General features: G+C 37.4%; 1 protein-coding gene across 8 annotated transcripts in view; it reads right to left on the reverse strand.

Annotated features, from left to right (window-relative positions):
- Nucleotides 1-881: 881 nt before the first annotated feature.
- The window catches only part of PARN (poly(A)-specific ribonuclease), a 34234-nt gene continuing 18017 nt past the window's right edge, over nt 882-17098 (reverse strand). For all 8 annotated transcript variants that reach the window (XM_032447736.2, XM_015876452.3, XM_085513795.1 and 5 more), the window contains 4 exons: nt 15072-15146; nt 7774-7963; nt 3381-3565; nt 882-1803 (listed from right to left, as the gene is read on the reverse strand). In XM_032447736.2, coding sequence (XP_032303627.2) covers nt 1751-1803; nt 3381-3565; nt 7774-7963; nt 15072-15146 — 503 coding nt within the window. In that variant the 3' untranslated portion in view covers nt 882-1750. The remainder of the gene's footprint in view (nt 1804-3380; nt 3566-7773; nt 7964-15071; nt 15147-17098) is intronic.

The following is a 17098-nucleotide window of genomic DNA, read 5'->3' on the forward strand; positions in this document are numbered from 1 at the left end:
GACTGGAAATAGTGTGTTGTATGGGAAACTGGTAATTACAGCCTGAACCTCTGATTAATCAGCTGAGGCTGTTGGGTCAGCTGTGGGAGCACAGGTGAGAGTAATGTAGCTGTGCTCCTGGAAGGGGTGGAGCTCAACTCCACCTCCTCTAGACCTCATTTAAGGGTTGACCACCACTAAGGCAGCATCTCTTGGAGATCATTCTTTGGTGGAGGTTGCCTCAGTGTTTCCCAGCAGACTGAAGGCTTCCATATAGGTGAGTTTTTCCTGTAAATAACCTTTTGGATATTTACTACCATCTTTTCATTATTGTCACTGTACATGGGTACAGTACCTTAGAGAAATATACACCCAGCCTATACAAAAATAATAATCTGGAAAGGGTTTAAGCCTCTCTATTGTAATGAAATGAAGACGAGTTCCTGTGCTGCTACATACATTCTGGATCAGAAGAGTTCTGTTGATAATTTCCCCTAGCATCACTTATAACAGTCTTTTGTCCCACATCTTAAATGCACTGCTAAATGACAACGGTTCACACGGTGATGTAAGTACCATCTGATGTAACCTTCTTAATATTCTATTTTTCCATAGAAAAGGTTTTCAACTTGCTAATTTGCAGAACCTTCCTCATACTTTTTTTCCAAGGTAAATGCATAGCAAACTATTTCAATAGACCTGGCTTTTCTTCATTAAATTTCACAGAGATTTTGAGAGTAGTCAGTCCATAGACCCAGAAGACCTACCAGACATAGACTGAAAACTTCACGAAGATTTAAAAATAATAATTAAAAAAAACCAACAGTATTATGAAGAGCAAAATAAGAGCACAAAAAAAACCCCACAACATTTCAGAAGCCAATACATAAAAGCAAACCACATCCTAAGAAAATTTCTTTAATTTTCATTTTATGGAAATACATCTTTTGTTTTTATTTCCATGATACAAAAATGTTAAATATCAAACGTTTTCTGAAATCTACCAACACAGATCTTTTTTAAACAGAGGGCTGGTACAGTTAGCAGGTTTGTCACAGGTACCAAAAACAGTTTTAACAAAAACCTCACAAGATGGGGAAGGGGAGAAATAGATAGGGACTTAAGGGTGAAAACAGCAGCAGATGTGAAAACAAAGAAAAAACTACCTCCCACCAGGAGATTCATACATAAGGAACATATAAAGTACATTTTTGGAAAAGACAGGGTATCTGTTAAAGCTGGTATTCAGATGAAGACTGGCTGCACTGGGGGGTGAAGTAGAGAATGGATAACTAAAAAATGATTTCCAGATAGTAACAAGTAGAAAGGGATCGTAAAACTACAGTTCTACCTGTATCAAGAGTTCTGACGGCACACTGATGTTGCCTGGAAAAACATCTAAAGATCTGTGGTAACTCCCCTCAAGCACAGGAAACAGTCTAGCACAAAATCATAGACTGCCGGGTTTTTTGTACATTTCATAGCCAACATGCCAAAGTGGATGACCTAAATACATTTAGTCTTGCTTCTTAAATCTAACAACATTAATAACAGCAAGGATTTCACTTGATCAACAACAAGATCATATACTAGTTAATATACACACAAGTAAAATTGACAGTGATTGTTCAGTAAACAGTTTAAAATAATTAAACTGGTTCTCAGGACACATACTGGTTTGTTAACACTTTAGTTAAATAAATTATGGCTTCCAGGAGGTGTATTCTCACAACTGCTTTCAATCAATTCCACTCATTAAGGCAGTTATTTCCTACCATGTTTCAGGGACTTCAAAAATTTCAGTGGAATTACTTGTGAGGCTTCCTAAAAAGACAGAATCACAAAGCCCCGTATTAATGACTTCAGCATACAAATACTGAAAGAAGTAAAATCAAGAATGTTTTGGTACTTTCAAAGCATACAAAGTAGTATTTTTCTCCTCCAGATATATTTAATTTATAGTATTAGATATCTTATTTATACATCCTAACACTTTTTAGAAGATAGGAAAAGATGTATGATTTGTATTAGAAACACTGTTGATTTTCAAGCATCGCACACTGAGGTCTAAAAAAAAAAAATCTATAAAATACTTTGGAGAGCATAAAGACCATCATTAGGGCAGTTCCACATTCTGACAGTTTTACAGCTCAACTGTCTACTGTTTCTTCTGATTTTCAAAATCGCAGTCTCCTTAAAATGAGCTCCTACAAGCTGCAACATCTAGCAGCAGCTCATGAAATGTGAATGGTCTGCTCATGGTCCAGTAAACCTTTCAAATAAACATCAGCTTACTCAGAACACATGGTAAACTGCAAGAATCGTTAAAGATGACTGTGACATACTCATCCAAAATGCTAGGAAGGGATATTTTATATATATATATATATATTATGCACACTCACTTTTCCTCAGGGAATAAAAGCACAGCTATGTAATTCACAAAGGCTAAACACTGTGAAATCTGAAAGGCCTGCCTATGATTAAGATCCCAGTAAATGGGGGCCCATCTGGCAGCTCACTCCTCAGTGGAATTGTCTCAGCCAGTACTTTCTCGAATATTCTAGAGAAGAGAGGATATCAACGTTGTGTCAAGTCATGTGCAGGAAGGGCGGTGTGGGGCAGGCAAGCTGACCATGAAAGTTTTGGGTTAGTCATAAAGGCAGATAACTGCTGACAAGATTGAAAAATGGCATCAGTTCCTCAACTTACAGAACTATCTCCTAAATAACAAGGAACAAGGGATGCCAGTGCAGTATTATCAAGATAGTCTGTGTTAATTCAAAATTGTTAATTACAAGGACAAATACATTAGCCTTCAGGGCAGTGGGTAGTTTTACTAAAACTGGACTCTTTTGCATGCAACAGAGTTTGTTTAATGACACACATCATGCAAACTGAGCTGCATGCATTCATTTATTCTGTAACGCCTTCTAAGCAAGCTTAAGCAAAACAGTCTATGTGAGGGGAGTCTTACAACTGCTGATGGTTTGTTGGACTAATGTGGAGATCTACTTTAGAATCCTGCTTCCACAATTTTGACTTTTGTTTATGATGGGGTTATTTGATGTTTCTGCGTAACTAAAAAGTCTCACTGAAGAAAACAGAAGAAATTTAGAATACCTAAAAATATTTCAAGTGTTATTCGTCTGTAAGCAAATAAGAAATCAAATACATCCTGCTTCATTTAGTTTGACGCAATTTTTTTCAGTTAAAATAACTTACAACAAAATAAGTTGTACAGTGACTTACTGCATTTCATAGAAGTCCAGAAAAGTTGAGACATACAAAAACAATCAAGCAAAAATCAAATAACCCTCAACAACAAACTTCAGTTTTGCTCAGGCCTAGGGCAGTTTCAAACAGAACAGAACATTTATGAGCAAGAACACTGCTTTTACCTGCTGAAACTTCTTCTCTCTTGATTTTTTTTAACCTTTTGACTTTCTTCTTAACATCTGGAGGAGACTCCGCACAGGCGTTTGTCTGATCTTCTGGAACCTCTTCTTCTTCCAAACTGTCAGAACCAGTTTCTTCCTGAATAGGACTCATACTTCTCTTTCCCATTATACTGGTACCTGTAAAACTGAAATGTAGAAAAAAATAAAGTGTTATCAACAAGTTAATAACAAATATTACATGGGTACTAGTTACTATGTATGTATTAAATGTGTAAGTAAGTAGAAATATAAACTGTATTAAGTGGTGAGTCATGAAATTACATTATCTGGAAGATGTGACTCAACTGTTAGAGTCCATAAAAGTCATCTACTAGAGTGTAATGCAAATGAAAGTATTTACTGTTTGTGACGTAGATATCTCAGGCTTATCTGCTATTCTGATGAGATCACCCAACTCAAGTGCAATTAAAGCTGTTCATCTTCATATTATACATGCTAAGTTCATCTGCTCTCTCAAAACTACATTCAGTTTTACAAGTATTTCTACTGCAGAGAAAACATCACGAACATGCACTTAGAGCTCTGTTTCATTCAGGATACACTGAAGTAACACCACAGAGATTTTTCCATTCAACTAGAATGCAATTATCAATAACAAAACAAAATGACTATTCTTTTATTTCTAGGTTACAGATAAAATAATTTTTTTATTATTATTTTTTTTTTTCCCTTTTAGTTGCTAATATAAAGAAGCACAGGGTTTCAGTAAGGTTCAGCTAAAGGAATGGAAGATGTAGCCATATAGCTTTGGCTTTGAAGTGGAGGGCCTCTTTCATCTGAACATTTTTTAGGCTTTCTGGGATGTCCAAAAGCAGTAAACAAACACGAAACATATGATTATGCTTCATGCTCTTACTTCCACTTCAGGAACACAAATACCATTTACTCTGATGAATGGCTGGCACTTCCTACAAACATTCACACACAGAAGGCCTTCTTGAACAACCTCTTATAAATCTTTTTTTCGCATCACACCACAACACAACTACCATCAGTAGAATTATGAAAGACAAAAAGCTGTTTGGAAAGGGAAGGGGGTGGGACAGGAGCAGAGCTCCTGTGAAAACATAACATTTAGAAAATTAAAAACTACAAGGGCCTGCTTCAAAAGTAATGCCTCCTGTTTTATGATGTCAGCCCAGTGTCAGAGGTGGCTGTTGGTGGGATGGCAGCAAATGCTGAACCTTCCCACCAGCATTCCATGACGTGCTGTTGCTGTGTGACAGATGGCAGCAGAGGGGCACTCTGACAGAAAGGCACCTGACATGGGAGTGTGGGTGGAGCAAAGGGGTGGAAATGAATTCCTCCATGGAGGGCAGAATGGCCCCTACTGACATTTGTCAACGCTTGTGAAGATATACAGAGCCTGAACAATGGATGTCAGTGCAATATAGGAGGGGGTGGTGCATTTCAGCAGTGTTGACAGTGACAGTGGTCACCTCAACTGGCGCAGATTTTTTTTTGGGGGGGTGAGCACAGCATGTTGAAAAATCGTGTTTCATAGGTGAGAATTTCCTCTATCAAATAGCAAGATTGTGCTCTTTCTGTCCATCGTCTTCTGCGTGGACATAAACCAGAGGCATTACTTTTGGAACAACCTACGTGCTATTATATTTTAAAAAAAAGTTTAAGAATTATATTTTTGGGAAAGGTATGCTGAAAAATGCATAGGGAAGAAAAATTATGGCCCATAAATTATGGCCACAGGACTCAGAGATACTGAGGGCTCTTAGAACGGAACTCACTGTAAGGTACAAAATGAAACTAATTTCAGGCTTCACATTTTTCCTGCAGACAAAAATAGAAAACAAAACTAAAAAAAAGAAAACACACAAAAAAACAGGCAGTAAAAGCACCAAAATATAGAGAATCAAATACTGTTGACTTCCTGCTTTCTCCTAAACTATTAAGGTTTTTTTCTACATTTACTCATTCATTGCATGGACTCCACATGACTACAGATTCTGAGTTTGGTTGATTCCCCCCCCCCACACACACACTCCATGTGTCCTATTCTTCTTTGACCTAAAATAAGTTTCAAGAAGTATAGCAATGTTATTTATTCACTTAGCAATAGTAGCAAATGAGTGTGGTTGTATATCCAAGCCAGAGCACTACTCAGAGCAAAGTTCAGTTTTCTAATTTTACCAGCCTTTTTGGAGCACATCCACACGTCCCTCTCAATTTCCTTACTCTGCTGAGGAACAACTGAACAAAGTGGAAAAAAACAAACTACTGGCTATCAGTAATTTTCCAATTCAGAATCCTCATCTTTTTGGACACCTAAAGCATCTAGGGACAGACTTACATCAGCCATTAGCAAAGACAGCACTCAAACTTCAGAACACATATTTAACAGCCACCCAGGCAAAAATACAATTTAAATAAATAAATAAATAAATAAAATTAAGCAGAGTTCAAAGCATTTCTGGGCAGCAAAATAAAGTTTCATTCTTAGTTCTAAAATAAAATTACTAGCCAAATTTAGGGAAAACAGTAAAAAAAATCCTATCATATATCACCAGTTGGCAAATCTCCTTAGTTAACACAGTACTGTTTTTCTGCTGGTCACTGAAGATAGCAGGTGTGGTTGTGCACATCTTCACCACAGGCAGAGTCCAGCAGCCCTCCCTACCCAACCTCTCCTTTCTGCTGACCACCAGCCTGCCAGGATGAATGCCAGGAGAGGAAGATGGTAGAAAGAGGAAATCTGGAGTTAAGAAAGAATTACTGATCCTTCATTACATTCTTTTAAGTCTGCCAATGCAAGACAGAAGCTTTGCTTATAAGAAACAACCAACAACTTCAGTACTGAATGAACATATTGCCACCATGGAGAAGATGCTATTCTGCATCTGTGCTCCCTTTGCTGGCAGAAGCTGATGCAGTAAGCTTATTAAGTAATAAATAAATAAAGGATGCAGTAACATGAAGCTATTATAAGAGATCAGCTGCCAGCTTCATCATACTAATGAGTACTTTATATATGGTTCAGATTAATCTGGCAAAATATGCACATGTACATAAAAACATAAAAATGTGATGGACAAATAGAAACATTTGTAACACTGTATAAATATATTTAAATATATCTTAAAATATTTGTGTCTCTGGAAAGAAAATGCATCTACAGTTATCTCGAGTGAACTGAAAGACCACAAGGTTTGAAGTTACACGTTATACCTCAGCTGGTACAACTGCCAGATTACACAGGAAAGAGGAAATATTTGCAAGAGACAAGCTGACAGGAGAACACAATCCATTGAGTAACGAAGAGACAAAACTAAGAAAAAGCATGCCAAAGGATCTGCATGGAAGGGAATCTGGAAGAGAATCAAATCACTTTATTCTTGGATTAATGAGAACTAAAATTTATAGAACATCAATTACAAAAGAAGTTCAGTCTATAGACAAGTTAAAGACTGCTTTCTAGGGTTATAAAGATGTTGATCATCCAAAAATAACACTTCAAGGGTGTTTCTCAGGGAACCTTTCAATACAAGAAAAACAGATACAAAATTTTCAGGGACATGAAGTGAACAGGCAGACAACTCACTGAGATAGAAAAACAATTGGGGAAACAATTCACTGAAATTTGTTCAACACCTTTCCACATTACACATTTGTGATCATCCCCTCCTAATTTGAAGGACAAAAACAAACCTGCCTTCCAGTCTTACTGCTTTCCAAAGTATTCATTAAAAGACAGTTATCCATAGTTCCAACCGTAAGCCACCACACTCACCATATGCCTAGAATCTGTGATACCCAAAATACATGTAATGGCATTCAGTGAGGAGAGATACTTTCTCCAGTAGAAATAAAACTAGGACCAGCTATACAAGCATCTTCATTTACCTTCCTGTTCCTGAAACACAAGGACGGCTCCATCAGGACTGCCTAAGATGGTAATTTATACCATTCACTGTGGCAGTATCACCATGGAAAATTATCCAAAAAATGAAGATCACCTTTACAGAAGCATAGGAAGAGAGCTTCCAAAGTTCCCAAGTGTCACAGCCACATAGAGGTGTGAAAAAATGAAAGAGGTGATTTTTTAAATGTTTGTTTTAAGAAGCAGTACTGGTACATCCAGCTCTGCAGCTGTGAGTTGTACCCCCAGTATCACAGTATTTCAAGTTTGCCTAACAACGAAACCCCCTCTATTCCTTTATCTCTGATCTTGTGTCAGGTGCTGTACCACTACTGATTTATATCAAATTAATAAAATATAAGTACAGAGAAAAATGACAGATAGGAACCATCTCAAAAGTGCTACGCCTTTGAGGAAAATGTGATAGAAATAAGGAGTCTGCAATACAGAAAGTCTCACCTGTTAACACAATAGTATTGACTCTGGGTAATGTACGGTGCACCTTGAGTTTTCAACCGTTTTCTCTCCATCTCCTTCCAACTATCTTCCGTACATTTTCTCTTTGCTCGCTTTTCTTCATGTTTTTTCTCAACATATTCTGCGTATGTCTGGATCCTGTAACTTTCAGCGTATCTGCTGGTGTTTACAGCTATGAGAAAGACAAGCAATGTTATAAACAAAACAATTCAATGACAACATGCCATCTAAGATAACTTAGTTTTAAGAATAGAAAGCATCAAACTATTTGTTCTATTCATATAAATGTCTTCTATCTAGTTCTACTGTTAGTGGCAAAACAAACAAATGAACAGCTGTATTCTACATCCACACCACATGTTTGAATTACATATTCAAAATACTTCTGAGGGAGACTTCACAGAAGAAGGGTTAATTCTTTTAAATCAAAAATCAATTCTTCAGTCACAGTCCTCTTCCAGATCGCTTGTTGGCAAGAAAACATTTCCTGGATTTTTTCCCTTTTAGTCTCATTACTTAACCCAGCACGTTTGTTTTGCATGTCTGCCAGGAAAAGACGACATTTGCAAAAGCTCTGCCAAAACTCTGTTTTATTGCCATGAAACATAAGCTTATTTGAGCTGCATTTTTTGTTGCCCAAGATATTGGTGGAAGCAGCAATTAACTAGAATCCAGCTGCTGCCTCCTCATATCTTACTAATGCTCCATCTTCGCTTAACTGAAAAAAAGTACTGCCAGTTGGAGGCAGAAGAATTTGAGTCAACAAAATTAGAATCACCTGGAAAAAAAAAACTGTCACTGCCTTCACCCAGCAATAATTTACCAATGTTCCTTTGAGTCCCAGCATCTTTGCAGAGCTACTTTTAACCTGTAAGCAAGCTCTGGCCTAAAGCCATTGCTGGAACAGATGAATCAGCAAATTAAACTGGCTGTCAGCTGGTGTCTTCTACTGTTTTTAGCTGAAGTCACTGAAATAAACTGTTATAAACCAGCAAATTCACTTAAATACAAAACAAAACAAACTCATTCCTCTTCATGTATGTAGGCAGAGCATTTTAAAATACTGTAATAGTAAAGTGGAGATTAAATCCTTATTTTATTTGTGTATTTCCAACTCTTCTGTAGAAATTTCAGATGTGTGTTATCACCTTCTCATTCTTTATGAAGTGCTGTCGCCTTGAATACGGGGTATTCTGCACTACTTCTAACCCATGCACAAGAGGTAGTATGCTTCCACATCACCCTTCAGAAATGTGGATTTGTTTTTTTTCCTCATTCAGAGCAGGTCCTTATGTAAAACTTCACATCTCTATCTTGTATATCTATTCCCAAGACCATATATCTGCAGTTTGAACTAATAGCCTCATGAGACTATTACTCTAATTAAAGTTTAACATACCTCCTTTCACACCCCTTACATTTGTCTGGACTGTGAAGTCACAGGATCTGTTTGTAAGAATTAGGAGAATACGTACTGCCCATGAAGTTTGCGTGCGTGCAGTGTGAATGAATTACTGATGCTCACTGGAGTTACTGCATACCGGCTGATGATCCTAAGGGTAACATCTGTTTAATTAAACTCAAGCATGTTTTTACTTTCTAAAATCAAGCATGTAGTTACCATGGATCATCTGATAAATAGTGATTTGTCAAAAGACAATAACAATTTCACATTATTTGTTCTGCCATACACTAGAAGCCAGAGTTATGGCTCTTCCATTTAATTCCCTGACAAACCCTGCTTACATTTAAGAAAAAGATAATCCTTATGAAGCAGCCCTTTGAAAAATCCGTATGAGAATAAATATTTTTGGTCAGACAACTCTTTTTTCTTGAAATAAGACCTATATTTTAGCAGCATATTCACATTCCATATACATATTCACTTTACATATATGTATATACATATGACTGGTTCCAAAGAGTTAAATGATGACTGTAACTAGCATATTATATGCTAAATCCAGCACATGAAAGGTATATGCTAAAAATATTTCTCCATGCAAAGCACAACTGAAATGAAGATGTGGACAATTCTAAGGAGCCACACAGACAATTAAATCTTGCATGGTCTTGAATTAAAAAGCAGCTCCCTATATGTTTTAAAACCATTTTCTCTGATGCTCTTTTGATGAAGGCTGTCAATGCTAGCAAACCAGATACAGTTATTTTAACTCTACAATGCCAACGGTAGAAAAGCATTGCTTGAATGTCTTGTGAATTCTAACAAAATATACTAAACTAAAAAGAACAGAATTTTTATTTCCTTATTTTTTAAAACATAAAGTGAAGAAAAATTTTCCTGTGAGAAACTTAATGGTAACCAACACCACATGGCCGCATTTCATTGCATGGGTTGCAGCTGTAAAGTCTTAGTAGACAGACATTTTCTCAACTCTATTGGCAAAAAAAGTTATCTGAACCTGATTACCCATTGCTTGCTGACATCAGTTCACCAAACAACTGAAAAACACAGGAATTTTAAGAGAACAAATCCATCTGAGATCCCTATAGTCAGATCTAGGGCCCCATGAATGTAGTGGGGCAAGGCACCTGCACAAGACAGGCAGGATTTCTAAAGCATGCTTAGCAACACACACTAGCTCACTTTTGTTGAGCTGGTTGTATTTAGCAAACCATTTGCTAAAGCTTGGATTAAAATAAAACTTTATCTTGAAAATAATTTTATTCACTTTCAGCAGGATTATCACACATAAGTCTGCTTCTCACTCTCATGGCATCAAGTAAATACATTCCAACTGTGGCTGAAGGAAGTAAAAAATAATGGCTAATTCAGGCACAGATCGCCTGCTTTCCATTTTCCATAGCAGCTGTGCTGCTGCAAATCCTTTTGCCCATGCCAAAGTAAGTACTGCGGGCTTGCACAGCCTTCCCCAGTAAAGTGACACTTCATTAGTGTGCTCCTCAAGATCCTTATCCTCAAGGAAGGTTAAAGAAGAAAAACACCCTCACTGCAAACTGTTATAATAAAATAGTCAAGAATTAGCCAGAACAAGGTACTGAGGTCTCAAGGAAGATCCTCTAGGATAATCCTGCACTGAGGCATCATGAAAGGAAAGTCTGGGTTTGCTTTGAGGTTAAGAGTCTATTATTTATTTATGTTTAAATAACAGATAGAAAACACTTCAGCACATGGGAGAGCATAATTGTTCAAAACTGTATAATGTAGTGCAATTTTGGATCCCAGAATCACCTAGAATCATTCAAAAGCCTTATTCAATTTAATTAGTCAACACAGATCCTGAAATATAAACCCCATTCACTCTCTCAGAGATCATAAAATGATTTATGCAGTCTTTTATTCAGCAATAAGGAAAGAAGCCTCAATATCATTATTAGAAAGTCTCAAGTCTCCAAGTACCAGATGTAGCACTCAGTACATGGAGCATTCAGTACATGTGCTTCAAGAAGTTTCTGACTCTTCAACAACCTGCCTGATGATTGCCCCCCAGGAGCACTGCTCCTCCTCAGGTGCCCAGATTTTAAACAGGCTGGAAGCTACTGCATTAAGACATACCAAGACTCAATATTTTGTTAGCAAAATTTTAAGACTCAAGGACAAAACATACAAGGACAAGTTACCACATCAGACACCATTTTTCCATTACAAAATAGATACATTTTATTATTCTCAGTACCTAACTCCACAAGCTGCATACTGTCTATTTCCTTGCTTCAGGTAATCCGTCTACTAAAGACTGATGCACCTCTTTCCCTTTCTTCCCTTTTTCTGCTACCTTGGGCCTGTTTTATTGCCATCAAGCACAACTAGGAATGGTTTAAAGGTGAGACTCTTAGTTTTACAGTAGCTACCATTATTCTTAAAACTGCAGACAGGAGCCTGAAGCCAAATAGTGCCAGCTCTAATATTTTAAGGAAGTTTTACTCAAATGCACTAATTTACATGTCTGTAATACCACACATTTACAAGTCCAGATATACTCAAACAAACACCTTTTATGTTCCTTTCTTTTCTGCATTGTAACAATTTTATATTTTTAATCCAGGACAAAACCCCTGAACTCGTTCTCACACGTCTGTAGGTACCCACTGCATTGGTCTTGCACTAAGCTTACATAATTACTTTCTTTATAAGTACTAAGTTAAGTGAAATGCTGTATTAATGCATGTTAGCTGGTGGCATGGATTCAAGCACCTCCATGCAGGTGTGCACACCAGCAAAACATCAGAATTGCATCATCACCTTGTCTGCCCTGCTGCACTTGCTGGATAAGTAATTTAGCAATCCAGTTAATGGGAGAAAAACATTTCCCTCAACAAAGAACACAAATGATGGTACAGTCTACAGTCCACTGAGACTGTCCACACCGTGCACTTGTAAGCAGATTGTTATAAAGGACTTTAGCTGTCTGAAGTTGCAGTTTAAATGCTGAAAGAATTCAAACTATTTAACCTTTGCACCCTGTTTAAATTCCTCAGTAACTAAAACAAAATCTATGAGACATATTTCAAATAAACCCAAACGAAAAGGCAGTGATGAGAATATTGTTGCAGATACCTGGCAGCAAATCTGTTCTCCTAAATCTGCATCACTAATGCTGAACGCTGTAAATCTGTGCTGTGAATTATGCCACCAGTTCTACTTTGAGAACAAGACTAGAATGTATCAACCACAATTCCGTGTCTTGTTACAGGCACAATTTCCCAACTGCAGAAGTACGAAGTTCACCGCACCTCATTCCCAGCCCTTACTAGTACAGAACTGCTGGTAGAACTAGTACGCTCAAATCTGTTAACATACTAAAAGTGTAAAATGCACAGAACACTTCTTTTCTAGTAAAAGAGAAGGTCTCTTAAGTACCAGCAGACACTGAGAACAGACTGCTCAGGTGTTAGAAACTTTTTATAAAGAAACAGAATGCACTGTTTCTATCTAACAGCTTGTTACCAGATTGGAGAATCTCATTCCTTGTTCCTTAGCAAGTCATATAGTCCCATGCCCTCCTTTATAGTGTTTCTGGTGATTTCTGAGCAGCTGCCAAGCTCATTAACCCCAATGAGCCTGCAACAATTTTTTTTTTCTGGACACAGAATCAAACACAGGAAAGCAGTAAGAGCTCACTGTTAAGAGTAGGAAAAGAATCACAGAATAAAGGGGGTTGGAAGGGACCTCAAGAGATCATCAAGTGCAATCCCCTGCTAAAGCAGGTTCCTGCAATAGGTGCCAAAGCTCGGTGTTCAGATGGGTCCGGAATACCTCCAGAGGAGCACTGTGCCAGTGCTCCATCACCCTCACCATAAGGAAGTTCTCCTGCATGTTAGTACAGAACTTCCTAAGTTCAAGTTTTAGGCCACTGCTCCTTGTCCTGTCGCTGCGGGACACCAAAGAGCTCAGCTTCATCCATTTGCCTCCCACCTCCCTTTAGATACTGATAAACATTGACCAGATTCCCTCTCAGTCTTCTTCTCCCCAGGCTGAACAGACCCGGGTCTCTCAGCCTTTCCTCATAGGGGAGATGCTCCAGGCCCTTCCTCACCTTTGTGGCCTTCTGCTGGATGCTTTCATGTGAGTATTTGAATGAAAAGGAATGACACTACCAGAATGATCATGTGTAACAGGCTACTTCCAGTCAGTGTTCTCAAGTTATAAGTTACGGGTACTTCCTTGACCACGGAAACTAAGATCTGGTGGACCCAGCAACAACGAATGAAGAAAATCTCAAAAGCAGAAACTGCTTTTCTGCATAACTGGATAGTTTATTTCCGGTAAATTCAGAGCCATTGGTAACTTCTCTGGTTTTACTGTGTGCATCCAAGCACAGAACAGCAATGCCAGGTACCTTGCCACTACTCACCCAAGAAGGTTTCCCATTCTTTGCCATCTCTACAAGCAATGTTACCACAGCCTTTCATTCTATACAAACCACAGCTGCTAAAACTACTCTTTTTGCTACTACAAAAAGATCAAGCAAGTTGCTTTTTCTCTGACCAAATAATTATCTTCTTTGGCATTTTAATCTCCTGTTCATTGTTCCACTCAGCTTTGATCTTATTTTACATGGGTAAAGTAACCTATTTACTATCATCTCCTTTCACTCTACAGGCGTAAGAATCAAAATGCAAATTGTTTTCCTGGCACTGGATACTACTTAAAACTGCCTTTTCATGCTCCTTTTGACATACATGGTAAATTCGTGTCTTTCTTGTTGGTGGTTTAAACACAACAGATGTATATATGAAAGCAAAATGAATACAGAATTACTGTAACCATTTATTTTTTCCTGTGCAAAGCAAGTGGATAAACTGAAATTCAAGTATGATGCTCAGTGATCTATACGACATGAAAGGGGATTATCTCATTCCTAAGCACTCATAAATACTCTTTATAATTTCTCAAGAGTATTACTTATTCAGCATGTCTCTTGGGATATCTACATTATGTTTTGTTCTTTCTCAGTCAGCTTCTTCTCCTGGAAATGTTTCTTCCTAAAGTATCTGCCCAATACTTAAGCACAATGTTACTATCTATGTTAATTACATGAATTACAAATGCAAGTCCACTAAGAATATTTATACAGTTACAGATTTTTTTTCTTTAAACCAATTCCTCTCCCCCTAAAACTCAGAACATACAAATCTACTGAATAATTAAATAAGAAGCAACATAAATAAAACAAAAAACAACTTTCAAAAAAAATTAAAAGCGTGTGTTTCTTGTAGATCTTATCTCCATTAATTTTTCTTCAAAGCTCAACTCATAAGTTCAAATGAAGATTAAAAGAATTAAGGTCTAGAAAGACCGTATGTTATAGATAAATGAACTGTAGATACATCAGCAGTCCAGACTGAGTTAGGATACTTATTTATTTTGTAGGTGCTCTACAACCAAACTAAAGGTTTTATACTGCAGTTGTCACTAGCAAATGTAAGCACATCAAACCTGTATCTGTCCTAAGAATATGGAGAGGCAAAGCCAGATGATTATAACCCTGATAGCTCTGCTTTGTACAAAATAACAGTAAAGGCCTCAAAAAAGTACTGCATCGGGTGAAGAAAGTAGAGTATAAACTCTACCTACAGGTTCAGGTACTCAGGAGTGTCATGAAAAAAATCTCAACAGAGCCCAGTTTGGTCTCATTGTCTTTGCTGCAACACATGCTATGAAAGTTTAGTTGCTCCTATCACATCTAGAGCAGTTCAGTGGTTTTGTCACTGGAATTGCAGATGCTCCTGGCTTAGAGAATTTTAAAGCAGTTGAAGTCTCACCTTAATTCTGAAGTAATTTCAGAAACACTTACCTATTTGTACTTGTTCTGGCTGGCTCAACGATACAAAGGCTGATGTATCATCAATCCATGAAACCTGAATGTTACCTAGAAATGGCAAACAAAATGATTGTTTTTATCTTAGGCTGTCACAGTTCATCTGCTGTGCCAAATGATGGCTAAGAAGATGGTCAATTAAATGTAACTTCAACTCAGAATGTTATATTTCTTTTTTAGCAACAAGATTCCACGGTAAAGGTGAATAATGCATCACCATTTATGCATGAGTCCAGAACCACTTCAGAAAGCAGTGACCACTGCATGTTCATCCTGTATACCCTCAGACTCACTTGAATAAAGAGGAAAAAAAACCTACGAGATTTGACTAATGCCTTCCAGGCTCCTACAGTCTTCCTACATTTTTGTAGTCTTTTCTCTTTCCAATCTTTTAACAAGACAAGTTATAACCAGCAGCTTTTCAGCTCTCACTCCATGTGTCCTATATATTTCCATAACAAAAAAAATCAAAGGAATTTTTCTACGTAACTTCAGTTCTGTACCAAAATACAGACCAGCTCCTGGGGTTTCAGAAACAGTCCATTTTTCAGAACTGTATTTCCTGAAGATGAAGAAAGGACCAGATCCAGTTACCACTCACTGCTCCTTTTCCAATAGACACACAATTAAAAAAATTCTGGTAGTGTAGGGGGAAGAAGGTGGCTTACACAAGAACTCTAAGTATTGCAACACTAAATCCTCAAAATCTGGTTTGTGTCACTACACACTGTTTCCTGGATGCACAATGAAAACTTCATTTTCATAAATAAGAGGTCAAATGCACAAAAACTGTGCACCTCATTTGGAAGTTGTCACAAATGGAACAGTGACTGGAATTGAGTTTCTCCATTCATCAAACAAACGTTCCATTTTCTCTGGGAATAGCTTAAAATGTAACATTGGCAGAAAAACTGCTTACAAAGGAACAAACGTGTAGGCAAAGATTCCCACCCCAGACACAAAGACTTATTCTGTAGTCTGAAATCCTTTTACATCTCCAGTCCTTAGAAGAGGACTGTCTGTACACGTCACACACTGAAAACTGGTGCAACATTTTTCAGGCAGGCCAGGATAAGACATTGGGTGTCTTCTTTTTTTAAAAGTACTTTATGTAATTTCAAGATCAGCAAGATTCCAGAATACACCACTGTGCACCTCCCTGTCAGAGAAGTCTGATTTGTGCTCTCACAAATCACAGTGCATAGGTTTGACTCCACTCGTTCAAAAAAAATTTACATAGCAGGTTTTTACAATACTTCGATAGAGTATGTTTTAATTAAAGCCTGTCAATTTAAGTAGCTGTGAAAGGTGTGTACAAAAGCAATGAATTCCAACAAATTCTTTTTCTTTAAATACTGATAAGAAGGTATTTTAAAAAAAAAAATATTTTAAGAGACTGCATAGTACTGCGAGTACTTGCACAGGGAAATTACATTCACTCATGGGACTGTAAAAACAACTTGCAACAACAGGAGTCTACTTGGTATGCGTGCAGTACTGAAAGACTACAGAATCATGAGCACCCCTTCTAGAGTAGCAACTGTAAAATATTTCTAAGATTGACATCGCAGTCCCATCAGCTGTCTCAGTGCTTTCATTAGAAAACTCACAGGAGATGACAACTCCAGTTCAAGCTAAAACCAAGTCAAAATGATTTTTCTAGAAAGACAGATCCAAGTTATTATTCAACTTGACAATTTATTTACAATCCAGGTAAAAGTTTTTAAATTAAACACTTTAATTCAATTAGCATTATAAATCAAGATAATTCACATCTGTTGCTGCCATGTTTTTTGGGCTTTTGGCAAATCACTTCATCTCACATTGCCTCTCTCTCTGTCCAGCTACAGCTGACAAAGCATTGTTGTTCCTATAATTCTGGAAGGCCTCGTCTGCAGCCTGTTTTGAGCTCCCATAACAATAAAATAGAAAATAGAAAATAAAACACGGATTAAGCATTATCCAAATACCACAAGTTTTGTAAATGTAAATCTGAAAACACA

The sequence above is a fragment of the Coturnix japonica genome, chromosome 13 (assembly GCF_054131305.1).
Source record: "Coturnix japonica strain WE chromosome 13, WE-NBRP24, whole genome shotgun sequence".
Classification (NCBI taxonomy): Eukaryota; Metazoa; Chordata; class Aves; order Galliformes; family Phasianidae; genus Coturnix; species Coturnix japonica.